The sequence below is a fragment of the Lepisma saccharinum genome, chromosome 11 (genome assembly GCF_977018435.1).
Source record: "Lepisma saccharinum chromosome 11, izLepSacc3.1, whole genome shotgun sequence".
In the NCBI taxonomy this organism is placed as follows: Eukaryota; Metazoa; Arthropoda; class Insecta; order Zygentoma; family Lepismatidae; genus Lepisma; species Lepisma saccharinum.
The window spans coordinates 47968188-47984184 of record NC_139239.1 but is presented as its reverse complement, the minus strand read 5'-3'; the positions used below and the strand labels follow the sequence as shown (position 1 = coordinate 47984184).

The following is a 15997-nucleotide window of genomic DNA, read 5'->3' as shown; positions in this document are numbered from 1 at the left end:
CCACCTAATTGCGACACGTGACAGTAAATAAAATTCAAATACTTTATAATTAAAATGTCCAAAATCTTTAATCACGAATCGCGCGCGTGCATACTGATTCGCACAAGTTAAAATTATAATTTGTTGGGTCATGCACGCTCGTAGGCAGTGTTAAGCAACTTATTTTACACGAGAGTCCGCGTACCGCCTTCACAGTTAATAGCAAGACCTCAATTGCCTACGTACCTCAAGCGCGAGGCGCAGCATAACAGATTGTTCTATCTTACAATAATACAAACTCATAACATAAAATAACACACGAAAAACTGATAATTTATATAACACATCAATGTTAATTAGCGATAGTAAGCTAAAGTTCAGATTGGCAACAATTAAAAATGCCAACGCGGAAGTTTTTACATCGCCAAAACCACGTAGCGTGGTTCCCCCACTCCTAAAATAAACAGCCAATAGGAAAACGATATTTTATTGAAAACGAGGGAGAAATACTTTGCTATAATGTTACAATATTAAACTATATAGAAATAACTAAACTGATTTTATCAAATAATTCATATTTGCCCTTGCACATAAAAATGATTAAATAAAGATTTAGTTTATAACGAAGACAAATTACTTCAATCTTGTACATTGTTGAACAAAAATCGATATTAAGAAGAAATGTATTTAACTTGTGATTAAACAACAAAATTTGCGTGAAAGATAGAAATAATCCTATCCATTTTAAATTTGAAAAACAATGAAAACGTTGCATATATTATTTGGGATAATTATTAGCCTATAAATTCTCAATAAATGTTGCAAAAATACGCGAATAATATTATAACATAAGATAAAACGTAAATATATACATGAATTATGAAAACAATTAAGTATAAATAATTTAATCAAAGTTATTAACTTGAAAGTATAGAATAAGATAAATGCCAATATACGACTGAAATATGCCTAACATGGCGGTCGTTACATTCTTTATATATAAATATAAAGCAGTTGCAGCGACTCTTGTAAATAAACCTCAATGATTTTTATGTATGTGTTTTGTTTATGTCGGATGATTAGATACCAACTGAGTTCAGCCGAAATTTGTCACTTACACACGAAGTCGCGTTTTTGAGCAGTTAACTCTCATCTAGCACTGACGTCAGAAGCAAGGAAGGAAATCAGGTCGACACTTCCCTCCAAACAATTCCAAAAATATTTTTTTAATAGTACCGGCATGCTAATGCTGGCCATTCCAGTTGTTATTGTATGCATATTTGTATGTATATACAAGGTGTCATTTTAATGGCGCCCACGGACCACAGATTCGTATAGAGGACATCAAAACAAACAACTTTTCTCAGTAACATTTTTCTCGTTGGTGCATCATTTCGCCGCTACAGCTGTTTAAAGAAAAAAACGTTTTGCCGCCTGGATGCTGGCAACCCAACCCAACATTTGATCGTATCTGTGATGTCATTTCCTGCGCCGAAACAGCGCACGGCAGGGTTGCAAGGAACACACAAATTTTGTGAAAATTGACAAACTACCAACTACATGATTAAGTGTAAAACGAAGCGAGAAACGCGTCCAGTAGACCGAACATCATAGCCTACCAGCAAGAAGGTCAGCGGTCATCTCAGGGGAAGGGGGAAGTGAACCAACGATATGAGAAATGGTAAAAACGTATTCAAAATGAAGTGTCAATATGGGATTTTGTCTCAGCCTACATGTCAAATATCAAAAAACAATACATTTTATTGGACTTACAGCTTACATGTGGCTGTTTACGCCCAGTTACATGTCAAATATTTGCAAATCTCGTTGCAAGGTTGATATCTACAGGTGTGTGTCCAGATGCCTTGTGGTACTTTTGTGCTGATAACGGAAGTATCCGAGGTTCACGTTGTTACATTACGGCTAAAACACGTACAACCACAGTAACAATCTAATTATGAATCAGTAGCGAATATACTGCCCTGTTCACAGTTGCAAACTATTACATTACATGTGTATCCGGTGCATAGATAAACACAGTCGTCGGACAGCTTGTATTACTACTACTTATATCCCTGTTTTTTTCAACCACTTTTGTCACTTGCCTCATAATGCCCTGAATATACATTATATATATATATATTTTGAGTTCTTTCATTTCTATTTTGTCATCTGTTCAGTGTGTCACAGACGGACGAAGTGGATAGACTAAATTGTAGATGCCAACTTGGTAACTAGATTTGCAAATATTTGACATGTAAGCTGAGAAAAAATTCGTAATGACCACTTCCACTTGAATTCTGTTTTCTTTCTATCAGTTTTCGTGTCATTTGTTTACTTCCTGTTAGGTTAAAGAACGTGTTTTCTCGTTTTCTTTTACGGTACATAATGTGGCTGATTGTAGCTATGGCATTTTTCACAGAATGGGAGTGTTCCTCGCAACCCTGGAACGCATCGCTTCAGGACTGGATATGACGTCACAAATTCAATCAAATATTGTGTGTGGTTGCCAGCATTCAGGCGGCAAAACGGGCTTTTTTGAACGACTGTGGCGCCGAAATGATGCACCAACGAGAAAAATGTTACTGAGAAATGTTGTTTGTTTTGATGTCTTCTATACGTTTCCGTGGTCCGTGGGCGCCATTAAAATGACACCCTGTATATATAGAAGATTAGAAAACTTGAACTGCATTAATTTTATTTAATTATTTATTTTACCTAAAGTTTCATTTTAAGTGTGTAGTTGTATCCCATTGTGCTATTCCACACTGATGCTGGGATGTTGCTTGTTATTCGCATTTACATTGTCTTTTAACCCTGTCGTTGCGATTAATGACACAAACTAGCAACATTACTTAAATCATTCAGTGTAGAGATGTTGATAACCATGCATGGGTGTCGACCCGAATTAGGAAAAAAAATAATTATATTTTTATTTTTGTTTTCTCACTTTTCACCTTAGTGTTAGAATTTATTATTCTTCCCTTCTCTTTCTCTCGTGTTGGTTGTTCCTTTACCTATCATTATGCCTTTTTCTCTGTTTCGTTTTTTCCTCTCTCTCTCTCTTCCCCCTATCCGTCTCACGGTTTTATTTGTTTTATTCCCATACTCTTTCTCTCACTTCCTTCTCTTTTTTCTTCATTTCTCTCTCTCAAACATAGTGTTTTGTTATGACTCTTGGTTCACTCATGGACCCACCTGAGAAAATTTTCTGCGATCCCCATTTAGCCATGCTATACTGTCAACATGGAAGGAACCAATTAATTGTCGTTTTGAAGAGACAGTGTAATGATCAGTCTCTGAGCACTTGCAATTAGTCAACAAAAGCGCTCCATGAAAACGGAATTTTTATTGTTCTTATCTGACACGTGCATCGAATCGTCGCCAGCTGAGATCGAGAAAAAGAGATATTATCGGTCTGGGGTAGGAATTCATTGACATTATTCTACTTTCACCGTGTGTAGGAGGAGAAGAGAACGCCCGAGCCGCGTATAATAGGTCACAAGTCTAGGAATGAGTCTATTCTGCTAGCAGGGACAAGATGGACACCACCTTCTCCGTCACCTCGCGACAGGTATCGAGTGAACTTTTTGTGTACTCAGCAGGTCGTTATAACGAAGTGGTGCAAATATAAATAGGTACCTGACCTTCACCTGGAATAATCAATTTCAATGTCAACGGGAATGCAATTGAACACGTTCTCTCTGACTGACCGGAAGTGCGTCATTGCCGAACCCATCTCAGTCAACCACCGACGCCAATGCTCGAGGGGTCTCCAAGGGACCAGGAGGTCATGGAGCAGCCCCTGGTGGAGGTCGAGAGGAGGGTGTTCCACGAGACGCCCAACAGGTCAACGGCAGCCACGGACAGCTCCTGCGTCATTGAAATCAAGGACTACTGCTGCCATTCGTCCCTGCATGGCTTGAAGTATATCTGCGAGGAGGAGAGGCATTGGACTGAAAGGTAAGAGCGACGGACCAACTCACGAAAGAGATTAGACGGGGAAAGAACTGGGGCTGCTTAGGAACAAGAGCATGGGCGTCGGGAGGGGTGTTGAACCTGTTCTTCGAACCCCCTGAAAATTGGCATAGTCGTGACTATTTACAAAAAAGCTGAAATATCGTTATTTTTGAAGTCGATAACACAAAGTTCAGTTAGTTGGCATTTGAACTGAATAACCAAAGTAAAAAAATGATTTAGATTCAAAATATTCAATATTCAAGAACTAGGTTATGTTTTCTAATATTTAATCATTTAATCCAAATAATAAATTGCTCCATAGTTTTCAAAATTCCAAAAATAAGATTTTCATGTGAGAAGTCACATACGTATATGATTGAGTTGGTGGTGTTATAAGTCCACTTTATCCACAGTAAGGCTAATCGGGACTGGACCTACAGTTTAAAGTGGAATTCGAACCACTTTGTCCCTCCACCGGGTATAAGTGATTCTGTAAAGACAAATGACAACGAAGATAGGTTTGTTTGTACAATAGTTCAATGATTAGGCTACCGAAGTGTGGATTGTTACTGGTACTCACGTCATTATTTGGAAACACGTAAGAAATCAGGTTTGACATGGTGAAATATAATTTCATAACATATCGTTAATTTTTAGGTTGTTTTGGATTGCCTGGTGCATCATAGCAGTCATACTCGCCCTCTGCATAATCCTCATTCTCTGGCACCGGTACATCACGAGCCCTACCAGCACCGTGGTGGAGACGACGGCGTACCCCGTGTACCTCGTTCCTTTTCCGGCGGTAACCATTTGCAATTACTACAGGGTTGTTGAGGAAAATCTGCTCAAACTCGTAGACAAGTAAGTCCAAAACATTATTTCTATCCTATAATCAATTGAAAGCTTAGTTTCATAAATAATGCTAGTTTATAGACACTGTTTCGAATCCCGGCCTGAGCATAGGTGTTTGTGAGTGACTCCTTCATCAGTCATCGTATCATCACTCATCCTCATCTTCGCGATTAGCCAAAAGTGGAAGAAATGCGAAGTAAAATAAAACAAATCAATCAATTTATAGACACTGATTATCTTTCCCCCCCTCTCTCTCATCTCTCTCTATATATATGTTTATATTTAGCAGACCTCCCCAATGGCATAGTAGTAACGGCCTTATCTTGTAAGCAAGGAGCCCCGGTTCGACATTCACTTTAAACTGTAGGTTCAGTCCCCCTATTATAGTCTTCCTGTACATAATATAAGTGGAGAAGAGGCATGACTATGTACACTGGTAAACAATGGAAGGAATTCAGCTTTTAGTGCCAAGGAAAAATACACACACACACACCCGCCCCCCCACACACATATATCTATATTTTTTTCCCACGTTACATGTAAGCCTTAATTAATCAATTATATCCACAATGTAAATATTGACTTGATGTACTCTAATTCTCTTATTCATAGCATTGATCTTTTTACAACCAAATTTATTTGTGTTCCTAGTAGACTTCAGTTTTTTTTAAATGATCACATGCTGTGCTGATGTTTAGTTCATAATGTTCCGATTTGTTGTTAATAGTAGTTTATATGTAAAATAACACATTATAATGGCATTGAAGAAACTATATCCATTAAACCCCACGAATAAAATTTTGAAAACCCATTTATGCCAAACACTGGGCCCCTGCTTATTATTATTTGATTATACAATTAATGCAAAATGTTTACTATATTAATGGAAGGGCTTTGGTTCTGTTGAACTATTCATTTATGATGAACTTGATTTCTGAAGATCATTTTAAAGAAGTTGATGCAACTGATAAATCGAAATGACTACTTTATCTCACATAATCCTCTGGGAGAGGCAAAGCTTTAAGTTAACGTTTGTTGTAAACGTAAAATTACACAACATGTTCTTGAATAAACACTTAATTTATAAAAATAATCATTTCTTTCAACTCTACAACATGTACACCATTACTTCACAATCCATAACCACAAAGTCACAAAATGTAAACTGTTAGGTCAAATCCGGCCTAATCCATTTAGCCTTATACTCTTAACAGTAAATACATTTTCTGCACAAATTAGCTAACCGGAACTGGACTTAAAGTTTAAATCCCTTCACCGGAATCGAGGCTGGGACCCCTTGATTGTAAGACGGCTACGTTACCATTACATCATAGGGGAGGTCAAGAAGGTGTAAGTAAATACATATTGTCCGAAGTCAGCTCAATACCATTCTTATAATTCTAGTTTCTTTCAGGACCTTGCCATGTGCTTCTGGAAACAAGTGAACAACAGGCGATCACTTGTCCCTCATACGGCCACACGATCAAATATCAACAGTAGTTGTTAACCTTGTTGTTTCCGACAACATTTATTGTCTGAAATGTTAAACTTGTCTTATTCTTCTCCATCTCAGGCTATTGGAAAGGAACGACGTGGAAGGGGCTCAACTTTTGTACATCCTGGGGCAAAGCTTGGGGGAGCCCTCCCACAAGTACTACACCAAAGTTTCCGACGAAGTTGTCATGCGGAAAGCTCGAAGAAAGTTCGACAACTTGACAGTCAACGAAGATAACGTTAAGCAGAATATGATCCGGAGGTTTGGCCACTTGAATGTCACCCAGCTCATGTTACAGGTAGGAGGCAATTTATATTTTTACTTTGTCTCGTTCATCAGCTCTGGACTCTATTTCTGTATATTTCTCTTAACGTTCCCAAGAGTAATGACCGTGGGAATCTGTGGGGATTGTGGGCCACTCCCCCCTCACTGGAATAATGAAAATTTACCTGTCTCTTCATTCCATTCTCCCTTTCATTTATATGTTTATATTTTCTTGTATTTATCTTCTTTCTAGTTTTCGATTTTCTTTTCTTAGGTTGGCATTTGGGTGTCTTCCGAAAACTCTCTTTCACGTAGTTATACCCTGGTCTGCATTTTGCAGACGAGGCTCTTGCGTCTGGACTGGAGCAGCAGCATAATTCCATGTAGGACTTGCGTTTCGTCCATATGTGTTTGTCATTGTCCCTTCATCCTTCTCATCATATCACCATCCATCCTCATCTTCGCGATTACCGGTAACCAAAAATGGTAGAAAGTGAAGTAAAATAAATCAATTCAATGTAATCAATTTTTTCGTATCCCTTTGTTCATGCTTACTTCATCTCTCGATATTTTATTCTATGTTTCTCCTCTTGCTTTCTGTTCAGTTTTCTCCTGTATTCTCTCTGTCTCACGTTTCTTTCTTTCTCTCTCTATCTTCCTCTTCCTCTCTCTCTCTCTCTCTCTCTACTTTTAGCGTCTCTTTTCTGCCACTTTTGGCTAATCGCGTCGATGAAGATGAGTGATGATATGATGAAAATGTATGAAGGACACTCACAAAGAACATCAATGTCCAGGCCGGGGTTCAAATCCGGGACCCCTGTCGTCGTAGCGAACTCCCTATATATCTGCAACGGAGGCCGGTTCTTTCTTCTAGTGACACGTAAAGATGATGTCAAATTGAAAGACATAACTTTACGATTTTGATCCCCTTCCCCTTGGATATTTTTTTTGTAGGGTCCATGGCATTGTCCATTAAGTTTTCAAGATACATAACTTTAAAATATATTAAGTGTAGTCAAACATTATCAACAACTTAATATCATAATACGAATTTCTAGTAACACATATTTAATACGAATCATCCGTTTTGAAAACCGCTAAAATAACTAAAAACTATCGTTCTTGATGTTACTGTTGATAGTGATTTTCCACACTCTTCCGAAACCACCTAACACCTCAAAAGTTTCAACAAGATGTCCATAAAATGTTGCCCTACGTAGGAATATTTTGATTTCTATATACTCTCTCCCACTCTACCGCAACGGCCATGGAGTTCAGAGGTTGAGTAGAAATGCAATGGTGCCACATATGGATAAAGCACAGCGATCGACTATCAAGAATTGTTCGTTAACTTGGACAAAGTTGCAACGTTCACCATTCAGCGTTGCCTATTGCTCTCTCCACGAAAATAATCCAGACAAGGTCGGAGCTTGCCCTTGCCTTCTCAACACACTTGGTCCTCCAGGGTTGCTACACTTCTTCTAAGCTGTTCAGTCGACACTTCGCGCTTTGTACGTTTTGCGGTTGATTTCGTCTTTGCTGCTGTATTGTGTAAGGGTTATTTGGTTTTGTATTCATTATGAATGACATTGATAAACAGCGTCCTACGTGTGGTACATTAGCAGGTGGAAGTAATGGTGGTGTAGAGTCCAGCGCAGTTATTTCTGCCGTGCGATGCGCGAAACAACTAAAGAAGCAGTGTTGCTAATGGAGCAGATAGAAAAATCGCTGCAGTGCGCCGATGCACAGCTGTTACGTACAACAATAAAATTAGAGAATTCAGGTCTATCTAACGTTGAGTTTTAAACGTCATGCATTATACCAGGACTAGGATTAATATGTACTAACAAGTGGCTTTGTATGTAGCTACATACATATGGACTAAAAATTCGCAAAATATGAACTAACACGTAAGTAAAATTACCAAAAATGCTGCAAGGAAGACTTCTTCATACGATTCCTTATTTGAGTGATTTCAAACAAAATAAAAAATATATATATATTATTTTTCATTGCATTAATGCACTGGTGGCGTTCTAACTTTTCACTCCCAAAACCCGTATACACTGGTATGGAACTGCAACGGCAGATAATAACATGCCAGCGTGTTAAACCGCTACAATTGCACCATAACACTCCTCCTGAAGCAGTATTATTATTTCCTCTCTGAGATCGGCGACAGTTGGTTGCCTTTGTTGTACATTTACAAAGGATGCCGGCTTCCACAACAATAACAAGTACATATACTGCCACTAGACGATAAGCTGCGCGGCTTTTTCTTTTGTTATGAACCAGGGCCGGCGCTAGCCATTTTGCCTCCCTGGGAGGTGGCGGCAGATGCCGCTCTATTTCGACCCCCCCGGTCATTACGCAGCAACGGAAAATTGAAAATCAATATATTCCTAACTAAAACATCAAAATATAAAATAAATAATGAGACTTCTTATGCTATTTCAATACTATTCAGCGCAAAAGAATATCTCGCTCGATCACAGTTTTCAATAGGCTTATTTTTTTCTTTTCTCTTCAAATTTTGCCGCTCTGGGCAATAGCACGGTTCGCCCTCCCCTTCCGCCGGCCCTGCTATGAACTTGGTCACCCATCAAAGCATGGCAATTTTAACACAGAAAACAATATGTATCGCATTAAGCAGCAAAAATGACAGCCTCCTCTATGCAATTTCTACAAGAACACGTGCCGGAGCCAGAGTTGAAATGATGTTGGAGCCACATAATTTATTTATTTTGAATAATTCCAAAATTATGAAATATGAACAATTTGTGAATTAAACCTGGCTTCCTCCTTCATGAACTCGTGCATGTTGCTTAGAATTTCCCGAGCTTGGCTATGCAAGGTTTTTGATTTCAACTTCGACAGAACTGGAGGCATTATGGAATTTAACGTTCATTAGCAAACACACACTTTTACATACACACACGCAATACACGCACACAACGTCAAACCGGTCAAATACTTAGTATAAAATAAAAATATGGTGCTTCCAATCCAACAAAACTCACCGCCACTTTACCTGCCCTTCCCTTTTTAGTGCTTCATTATTACAGTTGGCAACACTAGTTACTAGCTAGCCAATGAACATGCACTGCATAAAAGAAGCAACCACTACGCCGTGCTATGTTGCCACATTACCGTCCCTGCCGACCGGTGGGAACCGCGAGCTGGAGCGCTATTCAATTGTTTTGAATGATGTTTGCGCGAGTGTGTCCAGGAATGGAATGACAATATGGCAACAATAGCGAAGGTTTTCGAGCAGGGTAGAACGCGTGATGCTAAGAGAGAGGGAGACGAAACGAAAATTCGTTTCTACGCAACGGCAAAATTATGTGTGATGAACTCTACGTGCCTGTCGAATGGACGTTAAAAAAAAAGATAATTAATGATAACGTTTACAAGTTTTCGGCAGAGACTTTGATGTAATGGCGGCGGTTTCAACAAAGATCAGCGGCTCTTTTGTCAGCATTGTTGTTAAAAATTGTTGCATCTCTTGTTTGTCGTTCTCGGTTTACATTTCATAATCACTTTCTTGGAATGTAATACATAATATAGTATGCCATTGGCCTTACTTGAACAAGCCTTGCTCGTTTCAATTGTTGGCTGTGATAAAATCTTGCAAAAATGAAACACCGTGTTCTTTGGGAGTGTCGATTCAGCAATATCATCCAATCATTCACCCTCATCGTCAAAAGTGGCAGAAAAGCGGTGCTGAATAACACAAATACACAAAGATTAAGCCAATTGCTATAGTAGTTTTCACTTTCATTGGCATATGTACATAGAAACCAACTAAAAATTGATTGGTATTAACTTGGTATATGTTTCTTTCATGTTTTCTTCATTCTCAACATCGTACCCCCTTAATTTGATTCCGCAGTCCCCCAGCACCCCTCCAGGGGTCCCGGGTTCGAATCCTGGCTTGTGAATGGACGTTTGTGATGTCTATTCATCAATTGCATCATATCATCACTCATCCCCATCTTCGCAAAAGTGGCACAAGAAGCGAAGTAAAATAAATAAAATCAAATCAAACCCAGCACTCCTTGATGATTAATCCTGGTGCCCCCCGTTATATAAAGAGATAGTGATGATTCTTTCTGTGGACGAAGGACAAATATGTGGACTTCCGGGTTGTATTTTGTTCCCCCAGTAAGTAAATGCAGTCGGGCACACATCACAGCCAGCGCGAGCGCAAGATCGATGCGCAGCAAAATTCGTTCAAATGAAACATAAAATATACCTGACATGTCACTCTAAAGACGCTGTATGTGTTTTTGAAATTAATGTCAATGTTTTATTACAAACTTTCTCGCTGAAAGTTTTTACGTGATCAAATAGAACGTGAGTTAGCCAGTGACGATATTTTACATTACATAACCAGAAAATATTTGCGAATCTTGGAACATTTTACTTCTTTACTTCAAATCCTTACACATTTTTTGCATGAAATATATATTGTAGGCATCTATAAACCTTAAGAATGTTTCACTATTTTTTCTAACACTTTTTTGTCGCTGCTTCCATTATTTTTTACAGTTTGAAGTAGAAAAATCCTTGTGAATTTCATGGAAACATGATTTTTAATTTTATTCTGAATGGCCAAGAAAGTATTTTAGTTTACATAACACCTAGTAATGTTCTTTACGTTAAGTAGGCTACTATTTTCTAACATTTTTTTTTCGGAATTATTATCGAAAGTTGAAATTGTTGCTTATTTGCAACACTGCAGATGGGTGGCATGACCTTGACTGGACTAGTTTCATGACTTTAGCTTTAGTCAATGCGTCCAAGGGAAAAGACACTGCTTTCAAATAAAGATACATACATATGACGTAGGGCTACCATACGTCCTGGTTTTCCCGGATATGTCCTCTTTTCGGACCCTGAAATTTGCGTCCGGGAGGGTTTTTACTTTCTGTTAAAATGTCCGGGTATTTACTTTTATCCAATCATCATAGGTCAGAGATCACGAAGTTACAACTTTTCGAATCATTAAACGTCTGATGTTGGCAGTACTGGACGATGCGCTAAGCGTTAGTCGTTTGTTGTTACAGTTTCAAGTTCCGGGCGATGTGATTTCCGCGTTATTCGTTTGTTCGTGTTTCGAAGTGGAAGTTGGAGTTTGCGAACAGTGTAAGCTACTAATATGCCTAAAAGAAAGTGCAAGTTTACTAATGAGTTACAAGAAAAGTATTCATGTTTTGGATGTGGTAGAGACGATTTTGAAGGCGAGTGTATGGTTTGTAAACCCGGTACATACGTATGTGTCTGTGTCAAACAAATGAGGGCTAGACTTGCAAGCACACGTGGAGAAGTGAAGCTTCATCTACAAAACTGATTGAGTTTTTCACGAAACCTGGCAGTGAACATGAAGATAAATTAAGTTCTGCAGAAGGTTCTTTAGTGGCAGTATAATATCTTGGAGAATAATATTTTATTTAATGGTGATAAATTGTGTGATTTATGTAACGTTTTCGTGTTTGTGAATAAATTGATGGTGTGTGTGGCTTTCGAAGAAAATGTCCTCCTTTTAGCATTTCAAAATATGGTAGCCCTAATATGACGTATCCACTGCGAAACGAGGACGTATGTACTACATTTTGATTTTAGCTGATCTTCTAACATAATAAGTTGTGAGCAGGACCTGACAAAGATGTGGCAACACAGCGAATCTTGCCAGACACCTAATTCCTTGTATTCGAGTCTAGGTCAATTATTATGTTGATTTAAGACAAATACATCAATATTGGTAAACAGCTCGTTCTGTGATTGATCAATTCATCGTGGACACTGGGTCAACAAACAAAATACTTACCTCGTGGATTTCTGCATGTATCCAATTAAGCCCAAAACAAAGAAATCGATTATTAACTGCTTGTGCTGTATTTCATTGGCTGTATTACTCCATTTATGTCATTGTTAGTGTTCTTTATTGTACAGATCAGTTTTGATATCTGGGGAATTGTCTTGAAGACTGGCTTTATTATACCGCTGCTGTGTAGCCCCCCCCCCCTCCCCTGCGAGGTCGTCATTAATCTAAGAAAAGACTTCGCAAAATCACCAATTTTCATTCATTGCTCGACAAGGTCGGTGCCGATTGGTGCAAGCGTCAACACTCTGTCTCTGGAATCTATGGATCGAGGCCGCGCATAACGATAGAGAAGGGGATAAAGTAAGTGTGCGGAGAGAAGCAGAGAGCGCTGCTGCAAACAGCTGGTGACTGCAGCCGCGTTCCCCGTCCATGCACTCACTTCCCCTTTCACGCGGTTATTGGTCGAGCCCTCTGGAGTCCTACTTGCGCAACAGGGTGGCTACTCACCGGGAATTCCTTGAATTCCGGGAATTATGAGTGAATTCTACTTGAGTTTTTCTCCGTAGACGTGAAAAATTACAACATTTATTAATCCAATTATTAATGTATTTATAAATGCCCTGAGGCAAGTTTTTCAAAGTTGAGCTTTCATATTATTCAGGAAGGCAACGAAAGCTGTGTGAAAAATAAAACAATTCTCTCATGCAAGATATTTTGAGGTTGATTTGGTAAATTTGAGTTTGACAATTAACAATTTTTTGTAGATTAGTACATCTCGTGACATCTGTGACTTGTGTTTGTAGATATCTTTCGAGTCTGATTATGTAAAATTGTAAACAATGGCGCAACCACAGGGGGGCAGGGGGCATTGCCCCATCCAACCTTGGACGGAAATGAGTTCTAGGGGGCTAGTGGGCAAACACTGACGGCCAAGTGGACCTGCAGGGGACAATTACCGCCCACAACTTCACATTTTATGCAAATAGAAATACTTTCGTAAAATTTTCTTGTTCCCTTCGCTCGCAGTTCCTGCTTTTCTTAGTCTTATCAAGGGAGTTGGCCCTGGGTGCCGAACGCTCTAAATGAAAAAAAGTTGTAAAATTGATTCACTGATTTGTGGTTTTAAGTCCACTTTATGTGCAGAAAGGCTAATCGGGACTAGGGCTAAAGTTAAAGTGGGATCCGAACCACTGTGCCTCCACCGGGTATCGAACCCGGGACCCCTTGATCACAAGGCGACGATGTTAGCACTACACCATCGGGGAGACACAAAAGTTGTAAAAGAGAGAATGCATTGGCGTCCCGTGAAATTATTTGCGCCCTAATAAATCAAAATTGATTTCAGCCTTCAGAAAATTGTATCCAAAAATGTTCTTGCTCGCTTCGCTCGCAATGTATCCGGTTGTTTTCTGTAATGCATTGTATTGTAAATTACCAGACAGAGAAATGAGACTTGTCTTAATTGATTTTGTTTTAAATGCATGGACAATTGTTTTGAGGAAAGGGAGCGTGCACATTTGAGAGACAATTTATGTAATTTTTGCTTTTGGTTTATTGTGAGTTGGATGAATTGGTTGTGTAATGTATTTAAATAATATATGTTGTATATACCTAGGTAATATGTATTAAAGAAACTTTGAATACGTACACATTTTAGTGTCCACGTCGCTCCATGTTGCATATACACTATCTGGCCATTCGTCACCGGACACCTGGAACGAGTACTTTAATCCGGTTTCAGGCGTCCGTCAGTATCGTGTGGGGCCACCTTTCGCAGCAAGTACAGCCACAACCCTCTGAGGAAGACTGTCCACCAAATTGCGATAGGTTTCGACGGGAATCCTGCTCCATTCCTCTTGCAAAGCGGCGAACAACTCTTTAGTGTTTTTTGGGGGGTGTGGCCTGGCTCTCAACCGGCGCTCCAACTCGTCCCAAAGATGCTCATTCAGGTTGAGATCAGGACTTTGGGCGGGCCAATCAAGTTTTTGCACACCCATATCCTCGAACCACGTGTTGATCACACCTGCCGTATGACATGGGGCATTGTCGTGCTGAAACAGATAAGGACCACTACCGAATTGTGCCCACAATGTCGGTAGCGCAGAATTGTCCAGGATCGTTAGGTATGCATCTGCATTCATGTTTCCACGCACTAACACAAGGGGACCAAGACCATACCAGGAGAAGCATGACCACACCATGATGCTTCCACATGCCTTTGGTGGGGTGTCCGGTGACGAATGGCCAGATAGTGTATGTGAAACATATATCGTGCATGAAAGATATACATGTTAATGTAAAAAAGAATTATAGCTACTTGGAATACATTTATCAAGTATTTTCTGTCTCAAAAATAGTTTCTGTGCATGTTTTCCATATTAATGTGAAATTCAACGTGTTGAAAAAATAATTCAAATCGTTTGTTCGAACACAAATGCTTTAGTACCAACTTCTCCCCCTTTTTTGCATAATTTACGAGGACTACTACTACTACAACTAATAATAATAATAATAACAACAACAACAACAATGTTGGTCCCGGGTTCGAATCCCGGCTTGGGCATGGATGTTTGTGAGTGCCCATTCATCAATTTCATCATATCACTCATCCTCACCCCTATCTTCTGTAAATTAGCCAAGGCCTCCCCGATGGCGCAGTGGTAGCGTCCTCGCCTTGTAAGTGGTTCGGATCCCACTTTAAACTGCAGGTCCAGTCCCGATTAGCCTTACTGTGCATAAAGTGGACTTAAAACACCAATCCAATCAATCGCAAATTAGCCAAAAGTGGCACAAGAAGCGAAGTAAAATAAAGCAAATCAATAATAATTGACAATGGTATCACATATACCCTTTATATTATGAAGATATTTGTGTGTGGATGTTGAGAGACGGTAGGTAATACGTAAGGTTGAAATAGAGAAAACATCTGCTTGAATTTTTGGAAAGCTCGCCTTGAAAACCGGGAATTATACTTGAATTTTATCATGGTCCTAGAGTAGCCACCCTAGCAGAGGACTTGTTACCGTTCCCCACGACAGAGTGTAGTCGATAGAGTCAGAATTCAGGACGCTGTTAGAAGAGGCCATCGTGTTCTCGTGGTTGGACAAGGTGAAGAAAGGCTATGTTTTGTCAAGGTCTTGTAAGATATTACATGTCAATTCTTTATGTTAAGTGAACTTTGTTATGAACCGTGAAAATGAAACGGGTGATAAAAATTAAAAGATCTCTCCGATCTCGATCCCCCAAACTTTCCGCCGAATTCCCGAAACTGGGTCTTGTGTCCGCCCCTGCTATCGTGACTTTAATTTCATACGGAGAATCCAATATTTCTCCATGTAGTTTCCTACTTTGTCGTTTCTTTAAGGGTATTATGTAGGTATGAAAGGTGAATAAAGTCCTTGTTGGGGTTGTACTTGCAAGTCGTCGTCGCCTTGTAATCAAGGGATCCCGGGTTCAATACCCGGTGGAGGCACAAGTGGTTCGGATCCCACTTTAAACTGTAGGTCCAGTCCCGATTAGCCTTACTGTGCATAAAGTGGACTTAAAACACCAACTCAACAAGTACTTGCAAGTATGTTCGAAATATTCAGTGCCAGAACATGAATAGCGGAGACATTATC

The 15997-nt window shown here is 39.4% G+C and overlaps 1 protein-coding gene across 1 annotated transcript in view; it reads left to right on the top strand.

Annotated features, from left to right (window-relative positions):
- The first annotated feature begins 3739 nt into the window (after positions 1–3739).
- Positions 3740–15997, top strand: part of LOC145995018 (pickpocket protein 19-like) — a 29002-nt gene continuing 16744 nt past the window's right edge. The window contains exons 1-3 of the mRNA XM_083131550.1: positions 3740–3942; positions 4597–4800; positions 6365–6584. Of these exons, the coding sequence (XP_082987676.1) occupies positions 3740–3942; positions 4597–4800; positions 6365–6584 (627 nt within the window). The remainder of the gene's footprint in view (positions 3943–4596; positions 4801–6364; positions 6585–15997) is intronic.